General features: G+C 39.1%; 1 protein-coding gene across 5 annotated transcripts in view; it reads right to left on the bottom strand.

Moving 5' to 3' along the window:
- herc2 (HECT and RLD domain containing E3 ubiquitin protein ligase 2) overlaps positions 1-25000 on the bottom strand; it is a 488151-nt gene that overhangs the window by 333486 nt on the left and 129665 nt on the right. For 3 of the 5 annotated variants that reach the window (XM_051927044.1, XM_051927043.1, XM_051927046.1), the window contains exons 7-9: positions 4401-4557; positions 3736-3849; positions 144-315 (exon numbers count right to left, since the gene is read on the bottom strand). In XM_051927044.1, coding sequence (XP_051783004.1) covers positions 144-315; positions 3736-3849; positions 4401-4557 — 443 coding nt within the window. The remainder of the gene's footprint in view (positions 1-143; positions 316-3735; positions 3850-4400; positions 4558-25000) is intronic. The other 2 variants (XM_051927045.1, XM_051927047.1) reach the window with 1 other exon arrangement.

Here is a 25000-nt window from a genome sequence, read left to right as displayed (position 1 = left end):
TGTAGTAACCACAACGCAAGAGATTACCTTCAAGATCAATCCAATGCTATATACAAATGAAAATTTTTCCTGTACCAAATTTGCGGTTAATTTTTTAATAAATTCTAGAACAAAATTAAGTAAGACTTTACATAAATACAAACCTGCATTTCTTCTTCAGTGCAAGGAATATCTTTACTGCAGTGTATATTATGAAACCTCTGCAGGAGAGGTAGAAGAGGGGCACTGGTGCCCTGTGCTGATCTCTCATTATCAGTTTCTCGAGTACCATTATCCCATAACTGGAGCAATAACAAGACAGCAGACAGCAGCTGGCTGCAAAAGGTAAAACCAACAAATTTGAACATTGATATATAGTGCGATGAAAAAGTATTTACCCCTTCCTGGTTTTCTCTACTTTTGCTTATTCATAATTGCTTCTGATCTCCAAACATATTTAGCCTAATGCAAAAGAGAACCGGAGTAAAAACAAACAGTTGATAATGATCTTTTGATCTACTGAAGGAAAAATGTTCACCAACACCTATATCAGCCATGTGAAAAAGTAACTGCCCTTAAACATAATAATTGGTTGTGCTACTTTTAGCAATAACAACTGCAATCAAACACTACCTGTAATAAGAGAGAAGTCTTTGGCATCAGTGTAGGGAAACTTTGGGCCACTCTTCTCTAAAGAAACGTTTTAATTCAGCCACACTATAATAAATAATAATCATTCATTACATTTATATAGCGCTTTTCTCAGTACTCAAAGCACTATCCACACAGGGAGGAACCGGGAAGCGAACCCGCAATCTTCCACAGTCTCCTTACTGCAAAGCAGCAGCACTGTCACTGTGCCACCTGTGAGGACACTGTAGAATGTCTTAGCTTTGTTTCTTTTTATTTTTTCTTTCAGCTATTCAAAGGTGGTCCTGCTGCAAAACCTAATTGTGCTTGAGCTTCAGATCATGGAATGCTGACCAGACATACTCCTTTAGTACATTTTGGTAGAGAGCTGAATGTATGCTTTCCTCAATGACGGGAAGTCATTCAGGCCATAAAGTCGCAAAGCAGTCCCACACTAACACACTACCACCACAATATTTGACAAGCATAATGTTCCTATTGTGGAAAGCGGACGCCAGGTTTAATGGGATACCTGGCTTTGAAGGTATATTTTGGGCTAATGTTAGAAAAGTCTTTATGTTCTTCTTGTTCAGTAGCGGTTTCTGCATTGCGACTCTCCTGTGGATACCATTTTTGCCAGTGTCTTTCTAATGGTGCAATCATTAACGATGAGATTAACTAAGCTGAGAGAGGCCTGCAGTTCTTTAGATGTTTGTCTGGGTTCGTCTGTGACTTCCAGCTATGCGATCTTGAAGTAATTTTGCTATGCTGGCCACTTCTGGAAAGATTTACCATTGCTCATAGTTTTGACCATTTGGATATAATGGTTCTTGCAGTCATTTGCTGGAGTCCCAGTGTTTTAGAGATTGCTTTGGAATCATTTCCTGACTGACATACTGTATTTCAGCAACTTTCTCAGGTCTTCTGGAATTTCCTTTCATCAAGATGAAGTGTGCTGCTTGTTGAGACTTCCTCATTGCTGGAAAGGTTCTATTTAAGTGATATTGAAATTCAATAAGGCTAGCAGAAATACAGCTTAGGTCTCTAGTCTAATTTAGCCTGTCATCACTTAAATCTAAGTAGGCAGTTACTTTTTCACATGGATGATATAGATGACGCGCATTGTGATTGTATAGGAAGAGTTTAGGGCACGTTTCCCGCGAAATGCCCTTCTGTGTTTGTTGCATGACGAAAGAGCGAGTGAGAGAGAAAGAGAGTGAGCGCGCACGAGCGAACGAGTGAGAGAGCACGTGAGCGAACGAGCGAGAGAGAGAGCATGCGAGCGAACGAGCGAGAGAGACAGCACGTGAGCGAACGAGCGAGAGAGACAGCACGTGAGCGAACGAGCGAGAGAGAGCACTCGAGTGCGGGAGAGAGAGAGCGTGAGTGAGAGCGTGCATGAGCGAACGAGCAAGAGAGAGAGAGAGAGAGAGAGAGAGAGCGAGAGAGCCAAAGCAGAAAAAGTAAACATTACAGAAAAAAATTTCCTCGTGTATGACGTACACCTGATTTTCTAATGCTAATTTTCAGGGAAAAATGTGCGCGTGGTACACGAGTAAATACGGTACAGTCATCCCTCACCTATCGCGGGGGTTACGTTCCAGAGCCCCCCGCGATAGGTGAAAATCTGCGAAGTAGCGACCTATATTTATTTTATTATTTATACATATTTTAAGGCTTTATAAACCCTTCCCACACTCTTATAAACCTTTGTCACTCTCTTGTTAACCTTTCCCACACTCTTATAAACACTTCCTAAGCTCTTAAACACTTTCTGCATTTTTAAACACCGCAGACCAACACTGCACACTGCATGCAGCGATCAGACGTCGATGTGTCTGCACTCGCTTTGTGAAGGGGGGCAGCTGAACTCATGCTGAGCAGAAATGGACTTTGTGCTGCTTCTGCCAAAATGCCTGCTTGTCCCTCTGCGCGTTCGGAAGGAGGAGGAGGAGTGGGGGTGTGTGAGGGCTGAACGCACATTCACTCAAACCCCCCTCCCCGGAGGCGCAGTACGCTCCTGCCACTTCGCATTGTCAAGGGGGTGGGGAGCTGAATGAACGCTAAGGAGAAGTGGACTTTGTGCTGGCTTTATGCTGCTTGTCGCTCTGCGTGTCAATAATTTAAAAGCCTGTACATCACCTATTTTCCTGTCTCACTGTCTTGTCTTGCGTGAAGTTAAAATGTTTTATAATAGTGAGATGTTACTCATATCCTTAGCCCGACATCCACATATCATATGTGTTAACAAAGTGTGTTTTATAAGTTTACATGTGTTTAAAGCATGTGGGATGGGTATTTTAAGGCTTAAACTATAAAAATGTTTATTTATATGGTCTTTCTATATCGCGGATTTTCTCCTGTTGCTGATGGGTCTGGAACATAACTTCCGCGATAGGCGGGCAATCACTTGTATTTAAAAACCCGCGAAGTCGTGAATCCGTGAAAAGTGAACCGCGAAGTAGCGAGGGATTACTGTATACTAAATTTATTTGGAGATCAGAAGTAATAAAGTGTTATGCATAAGGAAACAGAGGAAATCAGGAAGAGGACAATTTTTTTTTTTTTTTTTTTTTTTTTTACAGCCCTACTTATTTAGTATTTCCAGAAAGGCTCATTCAAAACAGATATAAAACAATCTCTGTTTGGTCTATCTATTTTGTTGAATTCAGACAAATCTTTTTTAAAACTATTAAAATATAAGGAGTACTAAAGAAAATCCAAGTGAGACATAACCATTAAAAACAAGAATAGTATTTATTTTATACTTAGTACAAAGCAAAACAGCAGCAACAGTTGAAAAAAAAAATCAGAGAATGAATTTAATCTTCAAAATTTATGGTTCTGAAAGTTAATGATCAGTTAATCAAACACTTTATTCTTAGCTAATCTGGTTTACCTGGGTTCTGAAATTAAGAATTCAAATATAATAGTTCCAAATTGTAAAATAATTAAGAGTAACGCTTACATTTTTACTTCTTTTGTAAGCTGCTTTGGATAAAAGCATCTGCCAAGCAAATACATGTAAAATGTAAATGTACATTAAAAATGAGGTAGCATGCCAAACTTTATTTGATGAAACAGTATAACCTCAATGAGAAAGAGCAAAACACAATTATTTCTAACCTTAATGTCCCTCTTTGGACAGCCAGCTCAAGAAGAATTGCAAGGGCTAGATGCTGGTCCTGAAGTGGAATGTTTCCTGGCCCTTTACTGCTTGGACCACCATGAACATCACTGCTTAAAATAAAAGTAGGAAAATATTTTATATCATACTGTTTAACAAAATTAAACCTGTGACACTAATTATTCAGTTTCAAAACAGAAGTGAATATGCACCAAATAAGCAAGCAAGTTATTTAGTAAAACACCTAAACTTATGTAATAGACCATACTTACATTGATAATATCCCACGGTATAAAGCAGGCTTTACAAATTCAGCATACAGGTTCCAAGGCATACTGATAAGATGACTGCATTTACTCTGTTTAGTGTCAGAAGGATCACTTTTTTTAAATAAAATATGGTAATGAATATTTAAGACTATTCACATTAGTGCCCCCCCCCAATCAGACATTAACTATTTTTAGAAAGATTAACTCAAACTGAGGGGACTAAAATGAGATCAGTAATGTTATTCTTCTATTTATTAAGAAGACCAAAAAACTAAAACCATACTAAAGGAGAGATTCATAGAAGTTCACATCTAGTTTCAGGTCATGAGACTTGTACCCTCAGGTCTACATCAGCATAAAGCATGTGTTACATACAGCACTCAGTCTTAATTTACCCTGTCACAACTGATCGCAAGAACTTTGTTGCTCTCTCCACTACTTCAAGCCACACAGATGACACCGTCCCTTCATCAAATAACGATGCCTCTGGGAGAGCACGTAGGGCATCAAGCGACTCTTGCAGTAATTCACTACAGAGATCTGCATCCTCACCTAAAGAAATGCAAAAATGTACTGATTACAAATAACAAAAGAGTATTGGACAGTTTTAAATATTCTACTGTACACCCTAGCAGCTTATACATGGATTTTGTTTAATGTTTCAAAGTTCTGAAAGCAATTAAAGGATAAGTTCAATATAAGTTGAAGTTTTTTTTTTCTTCACAATCATTGTATATATTAATTTGCCACATAAAATTGAGTTCTTAAGTGTGGCATATCTCTTATATATATTTCTCTTCTGGTTCATCCTGCTTCCACTTCAAAACCAGTCCCGCCCACACGCAGCCGACACAGCATTTCTCGATTCCTATTCGTCCTCTTCCATGTCATGCACCATACTGGCCTGCTGAGTGTAATACATCCAACAAGTACTCAAGGTGCTGCCACAACGGTAAAGTAGCTTTACCACCTTTGTCTTTACAACAGCTTCTTACACAGCAAACATCAGAAGCTAAAAATTATCGTGAACACATTCGAGAATACAACGCTTCTCTAGCGTTTGCTTCCATGGGTGCACAGATAACTCAACCTCCTGGCCACGGACCATACTATTTTAAAATACACGGGCAAATATAAACTTCTACCTCTCCAGGACATGGACAGTTGTATGTTTTCGACACAGTGCAAGCTACTGAAGTACACTTACAAAATAAAGCAAACTCTGTATGCAGCGGAGATGTACTTCTCCAGCTAGATTCCATGCTCAGAACCATCGACCACTTCACTAAATCATTCAAACACATGCATGAAATCGCTCAGTCCAATCCAACATCTGTACGAATGGTTTTCAAGGAAAACCCTAGGCATGATTTACGACGATACAATGCCCCGACATGTCACACCGATGTTGCAGCGATTTCATCGGAGAAGATGGCGAAACGCCTGCCGAAAGGGACACTTGCATCTATCCCATAGGCAACTCCTGTAAACAGATTGCCACGCTCAATATAAATTGCGATCCTATGGTTTAACCACTTTTATTCCCTTATGGAGACATTGGCTGGCACAAAGATTTACAACATGTTCCCGATAAAAGAACCGCCAAACAAATAAGGCTTACTCAATGCCAATTGTACGCGTACAGATTAGCAATGAGGAATACATTTAGTATTTTGCACTCCAGCGGCAAACTATTCCAACAGTACGTCGTAGATGCATATGTTAAAACAGAGGGCGCATGTCTCAACTATCTCAGATTACATCAACAAGATCTGCATGTATTAGACGCACTGCAAGCAAACACTGAAAATAACAACGTATGTGTAGGCAAAATGATCATATTACCGTCCACATTTCCAGGAAGTCCAAGATACATGCAACAAAACTATCAGGATGTCATTGACATAGTATGTAAATTTGGAAAGCCGGATTTATTTATCACTTTCACATGTAATCCTGCTTGGCCGGAAATTCTAAATGCACACTGCGTCTTTCAAGAAGTATTTATTTCTTCTTGATTTCAGAATTCCTTTCTCACCGTTTTCCGTTCCTATTCTTACACCGCCATAGCGTTGGCTAGTTTTATAAATTGTCTGTTCTGGCAGCTCACAATAGGGCAGAAAGGTACCAAAATCCTTAGGTGAATTAAATAGTTTTAAAATTTAGCAAATATATCCACTTTGAAGTAGTTGCTATCTTACATAGTCTACAAAGTGATATCTAAACCATGTGACAGCTTTGTTTTTTCCGATTATATCGCTATTTTTCATTTAAATGAACTGAAATTGATTCATAAAGTCTCAAAACTGATCTCATGAATCTCTATCCTGCTCAATTAATATATGTAGATTTTTGAGTCCAACCCAGTAGATGTCGATAATGTGCCTGTTACGGAAAAAACACTTTACTATCTCGTCAGCGTCTTTGACACTTAAATCAGATGTGTGGACTTAGTACAGATTCAAACATTGCACAAATAAAGAACAACTGGATAAATGCAAACCCATATGTAAGCTGAGCAATTCAGAGTTTAAGTCTCAACAAATTTGAGAAATTATTTATCCTGATATCACCAATAAAAGTAATATCAGTCAACGTCCAAACCAGTAGAGCCTAAACAATTTACACAAAAGACAGCAGAGAGCTCCAAGCTTCCATTGTATAGAAATGAGACCATACCCTGTTGTTGAAAACGTGAGCTTTTGACAAATAATACAGGGTTTTGAACTGCGGTATGCTATACCAAAAAGAAAGACAATGAGTGAAGTTATTGTACCTAGGCTTTATGAAGATCTTAAAAAAAAGCATTGCTACGTCTCTCAGGTCAGTTGAGACAGTAGCCCTAACTTGCAACAGCTGAACATGCAGGGCAGCAGATTCATAAGTGACAATCAGTCACTACATTAAAAACGACTCGCCATTTGTGAAGGATGTGTTGAAGACAGGCTGGATTCATCTCAGTCAAACTGGGAGCAACCTCACTGTTTATATATAGAGCTTCTGAGATGACAGGCTGTTGTTCCTAAAACCCCTCTAACATTTCCAATGTGCTGTTCCATCCCGTGACCATATCAATCGCAAATTTGTGTGTTGGCAAGTCCAATAAACGTTGCTTCTCTTTAAGCACGTGGCTAGCTGTAAAGTGAGTGTGTGCGCAAAGCAGCCAATGTGAATATCTTCACAAGCTGTACTGCACGGATCACATTAGCGGTGTTTTTAGTCACGATGGCCGGTTATTTTCTTTCATGTTCCATTCATCAAATGCCACTATCAACAAGCATCAGCTCTAGATCCTCATTTTAAAATGCTTTCTTTTTGTCCAAGGATGAACTGTGAGGACACATTTTCAAGACTCGTTAACATGATTGCTACAAGTGAGCAACTGAAGATATGTGTAACTTGTAGGATTACAGAAAGACACAAGTCTTCCCTCTGTATCTTTAATTTTGAGTAATTGAAAATGATTTTATATGTCAAATAGGGAAATAAATTTAGCTGAAGGGTGTCTACATTGAGATTCATAACACATGAATAGGTTATTGAATGACACTTATTATTTAAGAAGCAATATTTGATTATTTAACAATAATATTATTCTCAAGATGATGTAGATGTTTTATAAAGTAGATGCCATTGAATTGTATAAAAACAAGGAGCACCCCATAATATGTATGGACTCTGCTGTGGCACTACATAGGTTAGTTAAATTATGATGAAAGAAAAAGTTTTTTATTTTCTTTAAAAAAAAAAAAAAAACATTGCTAACCAAGTATTTCTTGTTAAATATCATTCCATGATTACGCATATGATAGGAAGTTACTAGACTCCCTTCAAATAAAGTGTTACACAAATGTGTCACATTATATTAATGTTCTCTATGCATAGTTAAGCAATCCCAAAAAAAGCCAGTACTTCAAATACGGTATATCATTGCACGCTAAGTTAAGTTAAGCTAAGTTCAGTTAAGATAAAATCAATATCAAATCGAAGCACTGTGAATCAAAATCGCTTTGAATCAGGACATCAGTGCCAATCCCAAGCATTATTACACTGCAATGCATTTTTAATAAGAGACATAGATTTTTTAAAGAACCAAGGCACATATACGTATGTTGCAACTTCTGTGGTGAGTTATGGGAATGCATAATTAAAAGGAAAACAAAGCTTAGAAAATGAAAGGGCAGAGTGTGTGAAGGAGCAGATTATAGCATCACAAACAAACTATTGACTTTGAGGGTATGGTAAAAAAAAAAATAACTAAGGAGAACCATGTTTGAGTAACATCTATTTATTTTATCAATCCAGTGGCAGCAGGCAGTATCTTTGTGAAAGAAATAAGCTTTTGCATACTGAAAGAATGTAAGCGATCATAATGGAGTCTTTTTCAGTAATTCTGGTCTAGATGCCTACAGAACACAAACAGTAACTCACAACTGGGCATCAGCATTCAAAAATGCCATTAATGGCAGCTGGCAATGATTTTTTGAGGTGAACTTATGTCCCTGGGGCTGAAAATATGCTGCAGAGGAAGATGAAAGGGATAGATGTGAAAAGCACAGCCATTCCACTTTAAAAATACCTGAATCTCACAGCAATGGTTTGCTATTTACCTTCTTAAAACATGGATACTCTGTTTTGCAACATACAGTGCATCCGGAAAGTATTCACAGCGCATCACTTTTTCCACATTTTGTTATGTTACAGCCTTATTCCAAAATGGATTAAATTCATTTTTTTCTTCAGAATTCTACACACAACACCCCATAATGACAACGTGAAAAAAGTTTACTTGAAGTTTTTGCAAATTTATTAAAAATAAAAAAAACTGACAAATCACATGTACATAAGTATTCACAGCCTTTGCTCAATACTTTGTCGATGCACCTTTGGCAGCAATTACAGCCTTAACTCTTTTTGAATATGATGCCACAAGCTTGGCACACCTATCCTTGGCCAGTTTCGCCCATTCCTCTTTGCAGCACCTCTCAAGCTCCATCAGGTTGGATGGGAAGCGTCGGTGCACAGCCATTTTAAGATCTCTCCAGAGATGTTCAATCGGATTCAAGTCTGGGCTCTGGCTGGGCTACTCAAGGACATTCACAGAGTTGTCCTGAAGCCACTCCTTTGATATCTTGGCTGTGTGCTTAGAGTAGTTGTCCTGCTGAAAGATGAACCGTTGCCCCAGTCTGAGGTCAAGAGCACTCTGGCGCAGGTTTTCATCCAGGATGTCTCTGTACATTGCTGCAGTCATCTTTCCCTTTATCCTGAATAGTCTCCCAGTCCCTGCCTATGAAAAACATCCAAACAGCATGATGCTGCCACCACCATGCTTCACTGTAGGGATGGTATTGGCCTAGTGATGTGCGGTGCCTTTTTTCCTCCAAACGTGACGCCTGGCATTCACAAAGAGTTCAATCTTTGTCTCATCAGACCAGAGAATTTTCTTTCTCATGGTCTGAGAGTCCTTCAGGTGCCTTTTGGCAAACTCCAGGCGGGCTGCCATGTGCCTTTTACTAAGGAGTGGCTTCCGTCTGGCCACTCTACCATACAGGCCTGATTGGTGGATTGCTGCAGAGATGGTTGTCCTTCTGGAAGGTTCTCCTCTCTCCACAGAGGACCTCTGGAGCTCTGACAGAGTGACCATTGGGTTCTTGGTCACCTCCCTGACTAAGGCTCTTCTCCCCCGATTGCTCAGTTTAGATGGCCGGCCAGCTCTAGGAAGAGTCCTGGTGGTTTCGAACTTCTTCCACTTACGGGTGATGGAGGCCACTGTGCTCATTGGGTCCTTCAAAGCAGCATAAATGTTTCTGTAACCTTCCCCAGATTTGTGCCTCGAGACAATCCTGTCTCGGAGGTCTACAGACAATTCCTTTGACTTCATGCTTGGTTTGTGCTCTGACATGAACTGTCAACTGTGGGACCTTATATAGACAGGTGTGTGCCTTTCCAAATCATGTCCAATCAACTGAATTTACCACAGGTGGACTCCAATTAAGCTGCACAAACATCTCAAGGATGATCAGGGGAAACAGGATGCACCTGAGCTCAATTTTGAGCTTCATGGCAAAGGCTGTGAATACTTATGCACATGTGCTTTCTCAATTTTTTTATTTTTAATAAATTTGCAAAAATCTCAAGTAAACTTTTTTCACGTTGTCATTATGGGGTGTTATGTGTAGAATTCTGAGGAAAAAAATGAATTTAATCCATTTTGGAATAAGGCTGGAAAATAACAAAATGTGGAAAAAGTGATGCTCTGTGAATACTTTCTGGATGCACTGTATGTGCAATCTCAAGATGCAGATCAATAGTCGACACATTTTTTGGCTTGAAAATTAGACATTTCAGTAATTTTTAAGGGTTTTCTTTATGAGACACCAGTACCCATAACCTCCATTTTAAAAGGCATGAGTGGAACTAATTAATTTTAAAATTTAAAAAATATGCTTCATTTTGCACTGCAACTCATAATACAAAAATTGTTATCTTAATTTTTATTTTCAGGCCCTATCAGTGTTTTGTTTAAAAAAGTATCTTGGTTCTCGAGCATTGTCATGTGTTTCTCTCATTGATCTATGGTTTTAGACAGTTTACCAAACTCCACTGTGATCTTCTTTTGCTTGTGTTTAGACTCCTTTAGATTAACCTAGTAGAGCCACATTTCTTCCAAACAAACTGCCAGATGGGAGTCATTTATGCCTGCCAGCTGTTCTGCGATAGTGAACCTTATTTTACATAATACAATCTCTTTGTTTAAACTGCTGGTTTTGGCAAAATTCTTCATTGGGCTGGAGATCTGCTTGTGAGACCTTGTCAACCTAGAAAGGTGTCGTTATGATGAAGAAGGCATGACCAATTTAAATATGTGTTGTTTATCTAAATTCATAAGGTTTGAAATTAAAGAGATGAAAGGAGAGAAAGAGAAAATTAACCCTTGAATGCTTGCTTATGTTTCCCCATCTGCCACAGGTCACACAGTCCTGATTAACAGTAATAATAATCTAATGTATGACACTGTGTAAAATTCTTTCTATGTTGTTTGTAAGAATTCACCACTCATTATACTGGAAGTAACTGTTGCATGTCTTTTAGTCCCCCCACTTCCACTCAATCTCTATGAAAAATGTTATCACATTTTAGTCCCTATTCCAGAATTGCTATAATTCAGGCCATACTGTAAGTAACAGCTGCAAGTCTATTTTAAAAACAGCACAGACTATTTTTATCGGGGATAATTATTTTCCTCTGCAGGTTTGCCAAATATTAAAACAATTTAAAACTTCAACTGAAGTATTAGCACAAGAAGGACACTGAATAGTGAGGTTGTCAAATCAAATGTACATATAAGTAAAAACCCAAATAGTGTAAAGTGAACAGTTGTTTGTTTTACTTAGCACTAATTTTATCACTGTGGTGTTATTCAAGATAAGCTATGCAATATTTTACAGTTCTGTTTCTGCACATTACTTCCAGGATAAATCAATTCATGATAATGATTGGTTAGGTATATCTTCACTGGTAAAACTGAAGCCACACCCCTTCACAATACATTTGGGACTGATTTTTCTACTCCACTGTTCTGCTCTTTGATCTGTACTAATAAAACATTTTTAAAAACTTCTCTGGCACATTGAAAGCATCATTCTGCTCCTGATCCATAACAGTGACATGCAAAAGTTTGGAAACCCTTTTACTGTGAATAGTTAAGTGAGCAGAAGATGAACTGATCACCAAAAGGCATAAACTTAAAGATGACACATTTCTTTAATATTTTAAGCAAGGTGACTTTATTCCCATCATTCATTGGTACAAAATACCAAAAAAAATGAAAATGGCCTGAAGCAAAAGTTTGGGCACTTAGTACTTAGTAACACCCCATATGACAAGTATCACAGCTTGTAAATGCTTTTTGTAGCCAGGTAAAAGTCTTTTAGTTCTTACTTGGGGTATTTTCACCCATTCATTCTTGCAAAAGGATTCTAAGTGTGCAAAATTCTTGGGTCATCTTGCAAGAATTGCTCTTTTGAGATCTCTCCACAGATTTTCAAAGATGTTTAGGTTGGGGGACTATGACAGGGCAAAGGTATTCCATTCTAGATTTTGAGGCGTGTTTCGATCATTATCTTGTTGTGGGCCCCATGCTCTTTTCAACGTCAACTTTTTTTTTTTTCAGATGGTGTAATGTTTGCTTCCAGAATTTACTAGTACTTATCTGAATCCATTCTTCCCTCTATTAAAGACACTTTCCCTGTGCCACTGTTTGCAACACAAGCTCAAAGCCTAATAGATGTTATTTTCCTGGAATTTGGCACCTTTTTTTCTCCTACAAACCCTTGCACGTGGTTGCCAAAAAATTCTATTTTGACTTCATCAGTCCACAGAAGTTGTACGCAAAATGCATCATACTTGTTTAGATGTTCATTTGCAGACTTCAAGTGCTGCATTTTGTGGCTAGGATGTAGGAAAGGTTTTTTTTTTCTGTCTCTACTATGGTCATATTTGTTCAGGAGTCACTGAAGAGTAGAACAGTGCACCACTACTGCAGAGTCTGTTAAAACTTCCTGAAGGTCTTTTGCAGTCAAAAGGGGGTTTTTTAGTCACTTTTCTAGCAATCTAAGAAGCAATTCTCTCAGAAAGTTTTCTTGGTCTTTCACACCTTAACTTGACCTCCATCATTCCTGTTACCTGACATTTCTTAATAACATTATGAACTGAGGAAACACTTTTCTGTCTTCATGTAGCCTTCTCCTGCTTTGTGAGCATCAATTATTTCATTTTTCAGAGTGCCAGGCAGCTGCTAAGAGGAGCCCATGGCTACTGATTGTCAGAACAAGGTTTGATGAGTAAGAGAATGTAATTTGCATCACTTGGGATTTCCTAACGATGACTGTGAACAAGTCATAGCCCCTGAAGTGCCAGTTAAGGTCTGTGACCGTGGTAAATGTTATCCAAGATCTCAAATATCTTGGGGTGCCCAAACATTTGCATAGTGCTTATTTCCATTTTTCACTGTACAATTGTACAACACAAACAATACAGTAATGTTGCATAAAATAATGAAAAGAAATGTGCACACTTTACCTTTACTCCTTTTGGTGATCAATTCATCTTCTGCTCACTTAAGTATTCATAGTAACATACATTTTAAGCAAGGGTGCCCAAAGCTTTTGCATTCCACTGTAAAATTAACTCCTAAAGCAAAGATTCCTGCCTTAATTGCTGTTAATACTAGAAACTAGTTTCCTTTTAGAATACAAACTATGGAAAATAACTGCCACATTTACAATTTACACTTTTTATCTTTGCCTTTAAAATTACATTTTCAAAAGCCTGTTAAATGTCATCAATGTCAATATAAGCTACCTCTGCCAAAACAGTTTCACATGTACTGTATCATTGGCTGCTGACAATAATACAACAAAAATAATAAAATAAAAAAAACAGTCAGGTCACATGTGTTTCATGAAATCACACTATTAATGTTATTCCTTGACTGCCTTCTCCTGCCTGAAGCACTCAACTGCCAACATGTCCTCTAAGGTATCAAAGTCAAGTCCTACACACCCTATCTTTCATGCCACAGTATCTTAAAAAAACAGATGGGTCATTTCCATGGCAGGGGTGGACAAATTAGTAGTCTGGACACTTGGGAGTACCAGACTTTCATTTTGGACAACTTAGCTATAAACTTGTAAAGCCTGGCAGACTACTGGATGTTTTGAATCTTTGGACCATTCAAGTAGAGGACCGGCCAAGCAGTTCCAGCAAAGCTTTAGCACTGATTACGAGTAAGAGGAATCATCATTACAATCAGCACTACAACAAGCATAAACTAAAAAGAACTTTTCAAATACGCTGGGAGAACACTTTATGCTGGTTAAATTTAAAGGATATCTCAGAACCCAATGACAGCAGCAATAATGAAAACTAAGCAAGATAATGTTATGTGATTTATGCAGGAAGCCCCCAAAATGTTTTCAGGTGCAACAAATTTTAGGAGTGAAATGATTATCAAGATTACATAAAGAGTACAAGGCACGTAAAAATTATACATTGATGAAAGTAACATTCCTTTACAACGCGACTTTTGCAGTTGCAAAGAAGGCTAAACCTCATGCTGAGACGTTGTATGCCATGCAGAAGATAAATTGACAAACTTTTTGTCAAGAAAGGCACGAACAAACATTTTTAATGTTTTAATGTAAAAATAATCCATTAATAACACATTAATGGATCAGAACAAAAATTATGAAGCTACTATAGAGTCATTTCAGAAAGACTACAATATGGACAAAAACAAAATTAAAATGATACAGCAGGCAAATCACCTGAATGGGTGTATCACAAGTGAAACCATACCCTCTGATACTCAGCAACTTGTGGATCACACATGTGAATACCTAACTCAACAGTCTACATGTTTTGACAATGCACCAGTCTCAAACTTTCAAGATCTCAGCTTCAGGAATTGGTCATTTAAGACAGACTTGCTAAGGCTGTATGACAAAAACAAAACCAGAGAGCTGTACTACCATCACAGACAGATCTCTTCTGATATAGGTAGAAAAAGTTGAAGCTCATGAAATATATCCAAGATCAGGGATTCTCACAGTTAATTACACTTGTACTCTTAAATAAAAATAATGTCTCCATTTCTTGTACACTGGAGCTTGTAAGGTGTACTTCACTATTAACCTAGTACCATAGAGTGTGAACTTGATTTTTTTAGTCCTAAACCTCCTTGTTACTAATATGAGAACCTGCTTAAATGGAGGAAAACAAGAACAACTTTTTGAAAACTGAATGAGATGTTCCAAACTTCACAGATTTTAACATGGATGTACACATATATCACTGGATGTTCTCTACTAAAGGCTCACAATACTGTAGCAGTCATACTGCACCTCAGAAAAACACTAAAAGTCTAAGTGATGATGTTTTGACAGCACAATTATTTTTTGGGATCTAAATGAAGTCTAACAACAAAATTTGAGAATGCTAATGTAGTGTTGATTTAATTTTGGAAAAAATATTTTTTCTATACATGGAGCAAAGATCATGCCCCCACATTGCACAATCATATAACAACCATTTGTTTAGTAAAATGTTCTCATTCTCGATATTAATTGTGTTTATATTGTGGTAGAAGAGGGAGTGCCATGCACTTACTTACAATAATACTTTAAAAAAAATGCTGTATTAAAAAGTCACAGTTTTGTGTTTTTTCAACACAAAGTTAAGCTACTAGACATAGAAAACTGGCTGCCTAGCAGATTACCATTGCAGAACAAACTGGGTACAGTATTGCCCATTTTGCTAGTTTTAGTGGCACACAAGGTCTGTTAAGACAGTAGGTTTAGTTTAATTTTTTCATTTGTGTGAAGACAAATAAAACTCTAAATGACCAGTAAACAGCCAACCTCTTCTGCGTTATATGCTTGTCTGTCTTGAGACCTTCTTCTGTGATGATACACATGCAGGTATCATATTTGCATAATCCTCATGTTTATCAATGAACTGTATTTCTTAAACTGGTCTTTACTACTGTATATACATTTCTATAAATACTGCTGTAATAATCTGATCTTGTAATTTATTTTTTGTGAGAAATCCAGGGTGAATTTTAACAATCTATATGTCTTTTCTGGGGTTTTCTTACCCATGGTATCCAATTCTGAGCTTCTTTCTAACCCGGTACTCGAAAAAGTTGCAAATTTTTTAACATTTTCCTGTGACCTTATTTTGTTTTATTCATGTGCACCACCATTTGCTGAAAAAGCATCAGCTATTGATGGTAAATTACCCACAAATCCACAAACCCACGTAAATGCACAACACATGATGTCACTGCCACGACCATTTAAAGTTCAGCAAATGCAGTCTCGAACTATCCAAGAGTTGGATAAAAACACTTTTAGGTTATTCACTATTGTAGGTCCTGGCAGGCCTGGTCTTAGGTATTATGGGGCCCTAGGCGAAAGGGGGGTCCAGGGGCCCCCTGAGGGGGCGGAGCCCCCCTGGAAGCTCTGCAAAATGCATGAAAATTAGACCAAGGAGTCGATCCGGGGCCCCCCCGGACCCTAGGCGTTCGCCTACTTCGCCTATGCCTAAGGCCGGGCCTGGTCCTGGGGAAGAAGGACAAGCACCCTAGCTTGAATAAAGGTGGAATTTTTGCCCAGCCAGGTAGACATAATAGATGGACTAAGCAAACGGGCAAGCCCCCCAAAAGACAGGTGGCATTGTGCCTCAAGGCTAAACCTCATTAAGACACTTACACGGTGACAATGGAGTTCAAGTCCAGAAACGCAGCCCTGTCAGGGTCTTTGGTCAGCCCAGGAGAGGGCTGACCTGGTTTCAGCACAACCCACAAGTGCTTCAGATGACCTAGGAGTGGCACTGGAAGCAGTTTCCAGGTCAGAGTTAGAAGAGAACATGCCACCTCACTTAATCAAGTCAGAGTCGGGAGGCACCGTGCAACATTGTTTTGGAGTTGGAAGGAGACTATTTATATTGGTGTATTGTAGCTGGTAATTTTGTAAAAGGGTGTTGGAAACAAATAAAAATCCTTTATTTTAACCTGGAATTGAGCAAAAAGTGTCCGAAAAAATTTTGTAAATAAAACCCAGACCTTATTCATCAGGCACCAGCACCGAAAACCAGGGCCATAAATGGGCCAAAGAACCACCAGAACAACCGGCAAATGGGGAAATAACAGATGTCCATCAGGCAACTGGTCACTGTCAAGACGTGTGAACACATACAAAGACAGCTAGCCATAATACAAACACAGAGAATGGGATCCATATGCACAGGAGTACCTCCTTGATGAAGGGACGCTGTATGGCATCTTTGACAGGGCACACCTCAAAACAAGCAAGAACAAAGTAGAGCCAAAATCATTGCAAATTGTTGCAGACAACCTCATGGACTCTAATCATGAAAATAGCGAGCCTGTGGCAGGCCATCTGTTATATGTTTCAGAATCCCAACAAGAAGGTCAAAAGGTACAAGACCACCAGAATAGTAAAGATGTCACTGTTAAAACCCAGAATTCCGGATCCACTACACAAGATTACCCTATAACTGGACCGTGGGGTAAGTGACTCACCTTTCTTTCCAGGAGATAAGGGGGTTTGGAGTCAGTGCCTGAATTCCGCTAATAAACTGCCAGAGAAGGAAGAAACTGTAGCTGAAAAGGGACTTCCAGGCTCATTTTCCCATAGTGTCACGGAAAACCTGACTACACATGTGCAAGAACAGCTCGTGTTGGATTCAAGAAGACAGGACAGAGATTCCCGAATTTCCACCCAAAATCAGATAAGCCAATCCGAAAGACGAAATGACCTCAAAGAACTGCGGGACCTATTAAAACTGGTAACAGCACTTCAGCATGTATTAAATACCTTAGGAGCTGCGATGAAAGGGTTTGAGGACAACATCAAAGTACTACTGGAGGCAGTTAACAGGTACCTACTGTTTTCGGGAGTAATAAAGGCCAATCAAACAGTAAAAAGCCCTTCTACAACTGATATAGAATGCCCCAAGCCGTTCAAAGGTCACAAAATAAAAACCTGATTAAGATACCCACAGGGTGGCATGGGAGTTGTAGTTCATAAACACAGCCATGTTGAAGGTGCTGCAAGGGGAGGACTACACTGGTTTCCAGACATCCCAGAAGTGGTACAGATGACCTGGTCATAATATTAGAAGCAGTTTTCATTAAAAGAGAGCCCGCCGCCTCATTTAATTGAGTCAGAATTAGGAGGCAAAGGGCAAAACTCCCTTGGAGATTATTCATATAGGTGTATTGTGGCTGGAAATTCTGTAAAAGGTGTTGGAAACAAATACAATCCTTTACTTTAACCTGGAATTGTGCCAAGGCATTACTGTGTCTGTGGTCTGGGGCTCAGTGGCACCCTCTTATAGTTACACTAATCAATTCAAACTCTTTTTTTGGTTACCAGACATTTTTTCTGGTATGTGGGCCTTTAATTTCTGCAAAGCATTCTAAAGTTGATAGTGTGGTTTTGATTTTTTATTATGACTTCGGATTCTCTTTTGACTTTGCTTTCTGTTATGTATAGCAATGATGTAGGCTCTGTTTAATGTTAAGAAGCATTATATATTGAACTATGAGTATCATGTGTTGATGTATTGATATTTTCTTAGTTTTTGCTTCTGAACCAATTAAGTAAAGAAAGAAGGCTCACATTCTCTCCCCCGTCTTTCATGTGCTGTTGTTGTAAGTGGAAAAACAACTCTTTCCTCTTCTGATCCCTTTACACAACAAATTTCTCTCTCTCTTTATGAGTCAGAACACATGCACATTTCTTATTTAAACTTAAAAATGTGGTAACAAAAAAGACCCATTTATTAAAGTTTATTGCACAGATGCAGATACAGTAAATAATGCTAATGCCACTCATCAAGAGATGATTATGTACCTGAGGAAATTATCACTAACAGTGATCTTTGCTAGTGGTGGAAAGTGCAAAAGGTAACCTCTCCTTGCAGAAAATGAGGTACATCTGTTTAAGCTGAGCAAGTCTTTTCCGCAACTGAAAATATAATTAATAAAAAATTATCTGGGCTACACTCCAAACATGAAGAACCCTTTTAATTGAATTATTCATAAATTACTTCAATTTTTCAAATTTATAAAGGCTCTAGTGAAATTAATCTAACTCTTTTAGGGCGGATGTCAACTTTTGTCGACAGGAGGGGTTGAGGGCGACAATCTGCTGTTAATGGTGACACAGGCATTCCCTCTCTGCTCGGAGGAATATTAGACTCATTGACTCGGCATCTAATCCTTGCTTGTGCGTGAGTTACGAAATGTAAACAAAGGCAAGATGGCATCACATCTCACAAGGGAGCGAAGCGAGTGCAGAAATGAAAATACCCAGCAGAAAATGTTTTGCGCATTATCGGTGAGTTGGACTCTGATTTTTCAGAATCTGATTTTGTTGACAGTGAGTGATCAGGAGATTGAGCAAGAGAGTGAGGAACTGGCATCAGCTGATCGGACACCAGCTGATGCCGCCCCAGCTGATCGGTTGCCAGCTTAGAGCATTCGCACAGCTGACGCACCTATGGCATGGTTCGTGTGGGAGCAATACCCAGATATTGATCCGTGTAAGCCAAATCTGGCTACCGGACTTCACAAGACAGCACGGTTTGCTGTTGGACACGACAGATTACCAGCTGCTGGACTACTTCAGGATGCTCTATCCTGATGCTGCTTTTCAACTACTGTCAGACGAGACAAACAGGTATGCAAAGTTTTTCAAAGTGGAAACCCACAACAAGAGACAAGATGAAGGGCTTTGTGGCATTACAAATAGAGATGGGACTAGACTGGTGATATAACTTCAGGGAGCTTTGGTCCAAACGTGCTTTGTCCCCTGGTGGCTTTGGACGTTATGCCGCGTGATAGGTACGTGCTGCTGCAAAGTTTTATTCACTTCTGTGATAACCAGATCCCAAGGGGTGAGCCATGGCTATAACCCCATGTATAAAGTTCAGCCCCTACTTGCCATTGTGGAACCAACATATAAACAATTTTATCAGCATGGCCGTGATTTGTCTGTGCATGAATCTATGATAAAATAAAAGGGACGCCTTTTTTTCCTGACAATATATGCCAGACAAGCCCACAAAGTATGGCATAAAGGATTTTGTACTGGCAGAAGCAAACACTGGTTTCTGCCTGAAAGTAATTACATATACAGGAAAGTATTTCTTAAAAAAGACAGAACTGTCCCTTGACAAGTCAGGTTGTGCTGGAGCTGCTTCAGGGCTATGAACATTTGGGTCATGTTGTGTACGTGGACAATTTTTATACATGACCAGAAGTGTTCATGGACCTACAGAGCAGGGGAAGTGGAGCTTGTGGCACAGTGAGGGTGCACAGGAGACACATGCCTTCACAGCTGAAGCCAGACAGGCTGAAGAGGAAAAGAGGTGACAATCTGATTTTTATGCGGGTGAAAAACTTGATGGCACTGGCATGGCACAATGTCAAACGGGTGACTTGTCTCTCTACAGTACACACTAACAATATATGTGAGAAAGTGCAGAGAATTGAAAAGGAAGCACCAGTGCAACACATATTGCAAGCAGTGCAATGTGGCAATGCATGCAATTGGCTGCTTTGAGCGATATCATGCTTTGCTGCGTAACATGTATGTGATATGGATGCGAAATCATATAGCATGCAGGCTCATACAACATGCAAGACAATAACATTTGTCAAAAGTAAATATTTTTTGCTGATTTGATATGTTAAACAATTGCTTTGTGTTCTTTTCTCTCTATTACAAAAGGAAATCCTGGAAAGCAAAGCAAAAGCAAGGCTACGATAAGTGATCCTCTCAGAAGACAATTTTAAAGACCCGAGAGACCAAAGACACTTGCCATGGTGCAAGACACGCCATACTTACAAAATAAGACCACGGGCAGAAAAAAAAAATCAGTAGTATAAAGGCAGTCACGCAGCACACACAGCACACACAGCTCCATGGCTCTTAGTGCATATAAAGTGTAAAGGTCAATACGGTAGAAATTAAATGAATAGGGTAGAAATGAAACGTTGACGACTAAACGAAGACGAAATAAAAGCACGGAGAAAAGAGACTCAAATGCGGTGGAGAGAAGAAAAATGCTAAAAAGAAAAACAATAATCTGGGTGCAAATTTAGAAAATAAGGAAAGTGATAATCAGCCCAGAACAAGTGGAATTGAAAACAAAGCACGTCCAATAGGGCTCAGAATTAAAAGATTAGAACTTCATAAACGGAAGCAGCGTTATACGTCCTTCAAGAAAGAGATTTAACCACACCCGGGCCGAAAATAAAGGACAATTATTGTTTTTACAACGTCACGCAAGATAAGTCAGTGAGCCACCATTTAAAACAAGTCCACAGACCTCTAACTAAGCAGTTGTTGGATTGCTTTTGGCAGACACGCATAATGTGCTCCCAGCTCTTAAAACAATGACGTGCGACAAGCAGAACAGGCAGCTCGCCAGCAGGTTGAAGCCTTTTTTGTTTTAAGTGACTGATAGGTCCGATTGATGGGGGCAGAGTACAGCACGGAAGACTGATAGCGGGGTACTGATTGATGCGGTAAGGGGGAGGCGAGACCCGGGAGAGGAGGGGTCGGAGAGGGTGATAGACAGTTGTGTTTGGGGTCACGAAGTCGGCGATTGTTCAAGTAAAACTTTTGTGACACTTTATTACGTCAGTCACTACAGTATCAAAAAAAAAAAAAGATAGTAAAGATCTCATTAGCGCAAACAAAAGGTGATTAATCATCAGAGCCAGGTGTAATTGAAAAAAATAGCAGGACAAAGCAAGGTCGTCCTACAACAGTTAAAGCAACGACAAGTTTAATTTCAAAGAATACACAATTCGGTCAGGTGTATATTTATGATGACGAAGAAGCGATGCAAATTTTAACAGGCGACAAGAAAGGTGATGTATATATTCCGCGTTAGACACCAAAGGAGATTGTGATATGTCATTCGTATTAAAATGTTTACAGTTTACCGTGAGAATAGCTTTTGCTATGACAATTAACAAATCAAAGGGACAACCATTAGAAAACGTTAGATTATTTATTAGAGAAACAGAAACAATATTCATTCATGGGCGATTACGCGTTGCGTTGTCACAATGTATCTCCAAAAACGGATTCAAAATTCAATGCGATCTTGAAGAAAAGGTAATTACATATATTGTTTTTAATAAACCTTTAAAGTAAAAAGTGCAACTAATGAAACTGAAATAATTCCAAAGAAAAAAAAAGCTTTTAAAATTGTATATCCAATTAACCAAACAGCGGCACAGTGGTGCAGTGGGTAGCGCTGCTGCCTTGCAGTTAGGAGACCTGGGTTCGCTTCCCTGGTCCTCTCTGCGTGGAGTGTGCATGTTCTCCCCCGTGTCTGCCTGGCTTTCCATCGGGTGCTTCTTCCCACAGTCCAAAAACATGCAGGTTGGGTGGACTGACGATTCTAAATTGTCCCTAGTGTGTGCTTGGTGTGTGTGTGTGAGCCCTGCGATTGGCTAGGGGTTTGTTTCCTCCCTTGCGCCCTGTGTTGGCTGGGATTGGCTCCAGTAGACCCCAGTGACCCTGTAGTTAGGATATAGCAGGTTGGATGATGGATGGATGGATTAACCAAACACAGGGGTTGGTGAGCGAAGTGAGCAGGGGGCAGAGCCCCCTAGTTTAAAAAAAGTTAGTTTTTGGAAAAATATTCAGCCCTGGGAGAAAAACAAAAGAAAATTAGCCCTAAAAGAGTTAAACATCTTTTCAATTTATTAAACTAGGGGGCTCCGCCCCCTGCTCGCTTCGCTTGCCCACCCCCGTGTTTGGTTTACCGGATATACAATTTAAAGAGATTGTTACATATGCATTATTTTCACTTTTACTTTAACAACTTTTGTAAAAACAATACTTGCCCTTTATTTCCAGCCCCGTACGCATTTACATTTCTTTTGTTACATATGCATTATTTTCACTTTTACTTTAACAACTTTTGTAAAAACAATACTTGCCCTTTATTTCCAGCCCCGTACGCGTTTACATTTCTTTCTCACCAGACGTATAATGCTGCTTGTGTTGTGAATGGGAGGGCAGCTGAACGCACGCTAAGGATATGCCTTCAGATCATCTGCTGTCTTTTTGCTGCTTGAGAAAGCTGCTTGTCGCATGTCGTTGTTTTAAGAGCTGGGAGCACATGATGCTTGTCTGCCAAATGCAATCCAACAATAACTGCTAGGGTTAGATGTCTGTGGACTTGTTTTAAATGATGGCTCACTGCCTTGTCTCGCACGACGTTGTATAAATAATAATTGTCCTTTATTTCCTGCCCTGGGCATGGTTAAATCTCTTTCTTGCAGGACATAACACGCTGCTCGCGTTGTGAAGGGGGGGGCAGCTGCTGTTGCGCTGCCCTTTGATCATTTTAAAGCTTATACAGCTGCTCTCCTTTTTGCCACTTCTGGTCTCTGCTGCTCGCATTGTGCTTGCTTCTCCGTGATCATAAATATACCCCTGACTGAACTCTTTGAAATTAAACTTGTCATTGCTTTAACTGTTTGCGCTAATGCGATCTTTTAATTGTCGACGTTTCATTTATAACGTATTGTCCTTTATACGCTTTATATGCACTGAGACACCTGTATCTGTGTGTGCTGCTTCCCTTTACACTACTGATTTTTTTTGCTGGTCGTGCTCTGATATTGCTTGTAAGTAGGGTGTGTCTTGCAAAAATCTCATGTTCTATATCCCCGCGATCTTTCGTCTCGCGGGTCATTTATTTGTCTTCCGTGATCTTAACGTGAAGATCACGTATCGTCTCCTAGTCATTCCCTCCCCCAGGATTTTTTTTTTATAATAGAGAGATGTGCATTGTGTATTGGATATAGTCACTGTAGTTGAGAATTTTTTGTTATACCAAACAAAAACACTGAAAAGTTTACACTGCATAATTATTTATGTATTATTTAAGTATGTGAATTTCCCCTTGGGATTAATATAGTATCTATCTATTTCGTGGTCATTATTTTTATTTGAGTAGGTTTGGCTGCCTTCTAGTGGACATGCATAAACTAAGTATCGTGAAATATTGTATATATGAAATGAAAAGGATGCTGGTAACAATAATAAAAAAATGTTTTAATAGTTACAACTAAAATTATGCTGAGGAAAGAAAAGCTGTAGGTTATTACTGGGGAATTTGGCTCTACTACCAAACAATGCATATAAACCTAAGCAAAGACCATTAACTTTATGGGCAAGATGCCTGGTTCCACACATATCAGCTAAAAACAGATAGATGAGACTGTGGACATACGATCACCTAAACTGGATGACTAAAAATTGGAGAAATATTGCCTAGTCTAACAAATGTCAATGTCTCCTGTAACATGCAAACATATACGACAAAGTGGGGTGTACTCCCTCTTATATGGCATGGAACATGAAGTCTACTACTGCATCCACTCTTTCACTGACACGTAATATCAAAAGTCAGTTCAGCCAAGTCACAGTTTTACAGATGCTGCACTGGGATTCTTGTTTCAAAAGTAATTACTAGATCTAAATCTGATAAATCCATATAAATCAAAGGCAAACAACACTAGTACTGCCTCACAGATATCACAGTACTGCAGTTTACCACCATGGTCCGTGAGAAAAATGATCACAACTATACCACTGCCAATCCTGATGGACAAAACTATGCTCCAGTTATCAACCAGAACATTAGGCTTATGTGCACCCAAGAAACCAATCAGAAAATGTACTGTATACTGCTTCCTTTATAACCCACTGCAAGTACTAGCAATGTGCTCTCTGTCCATGTTCCACAGCAAGAACCATATTCGTAGGGTGTGGCTATAATAACAACAACAACATTTATTTATATAGCACATTTTCATACAAATAATGTAAGTCAAAGTGCTTTACATGATGAAGAAAGAGAAAAAAGATAAAGTAAGAATTAAAATAAGAGAACACTAATTAACATAGAATAAAGGTAAGGTCCGATGGCCAGGGAGGACAGAAAAAACAAAAAAAACTCCAAACGGCTGGAGGAAAAAAAAAAAAAAATCTGCAGGGGTTCCAGGCCATGAGACTGCCCAGCCCCCTAGGCATTCTACCTAACATAAGTGATCAGTCCTCATTGTGATTGTAATTAATTAAACAAACGCTGGAGCAATTCTTAAAACTCCATAGAGCGACTTTGCTCCAGACCATGCGCAAAAGCAACATGTCTGCCTTGCTGAAGAAAAAAGCTAACTGACTATTCAGTCCCAGCAGATATATTTTTATGCTAGCAAAAAGAAGACCACTTCATGTGAAAGCTAAAGAATGTAACTGCAGTACAGTAAGCAACCTCATGTTGCGATCAAAACCAAAATAGTGGAAAAGCATCTGGATAATTCATCCTTCCATGTGTGCCAGAGAAAAACTCTCTTGAGAACCTCGAG

Source organism: Erpetoichthys calabaricus, chromosome 4, assembly GCF_900747795.2.
Source record: "Erpetoichthys calabaricus chromosome 4, fErpCal1.3, whole genome shotgun sequence".
Taxonomy (NCBI): Eukaryota; Metazoa; Chordata; class Cladistia; order Polypteriformes; family Polypteridae; genus Erpetoichthys; species Erpetoichthys calabaricus.
Note: the sequence above shows the minus strand (reverse complement) of the source record. Positions and strands in the feature narration are given on the sequence as shown.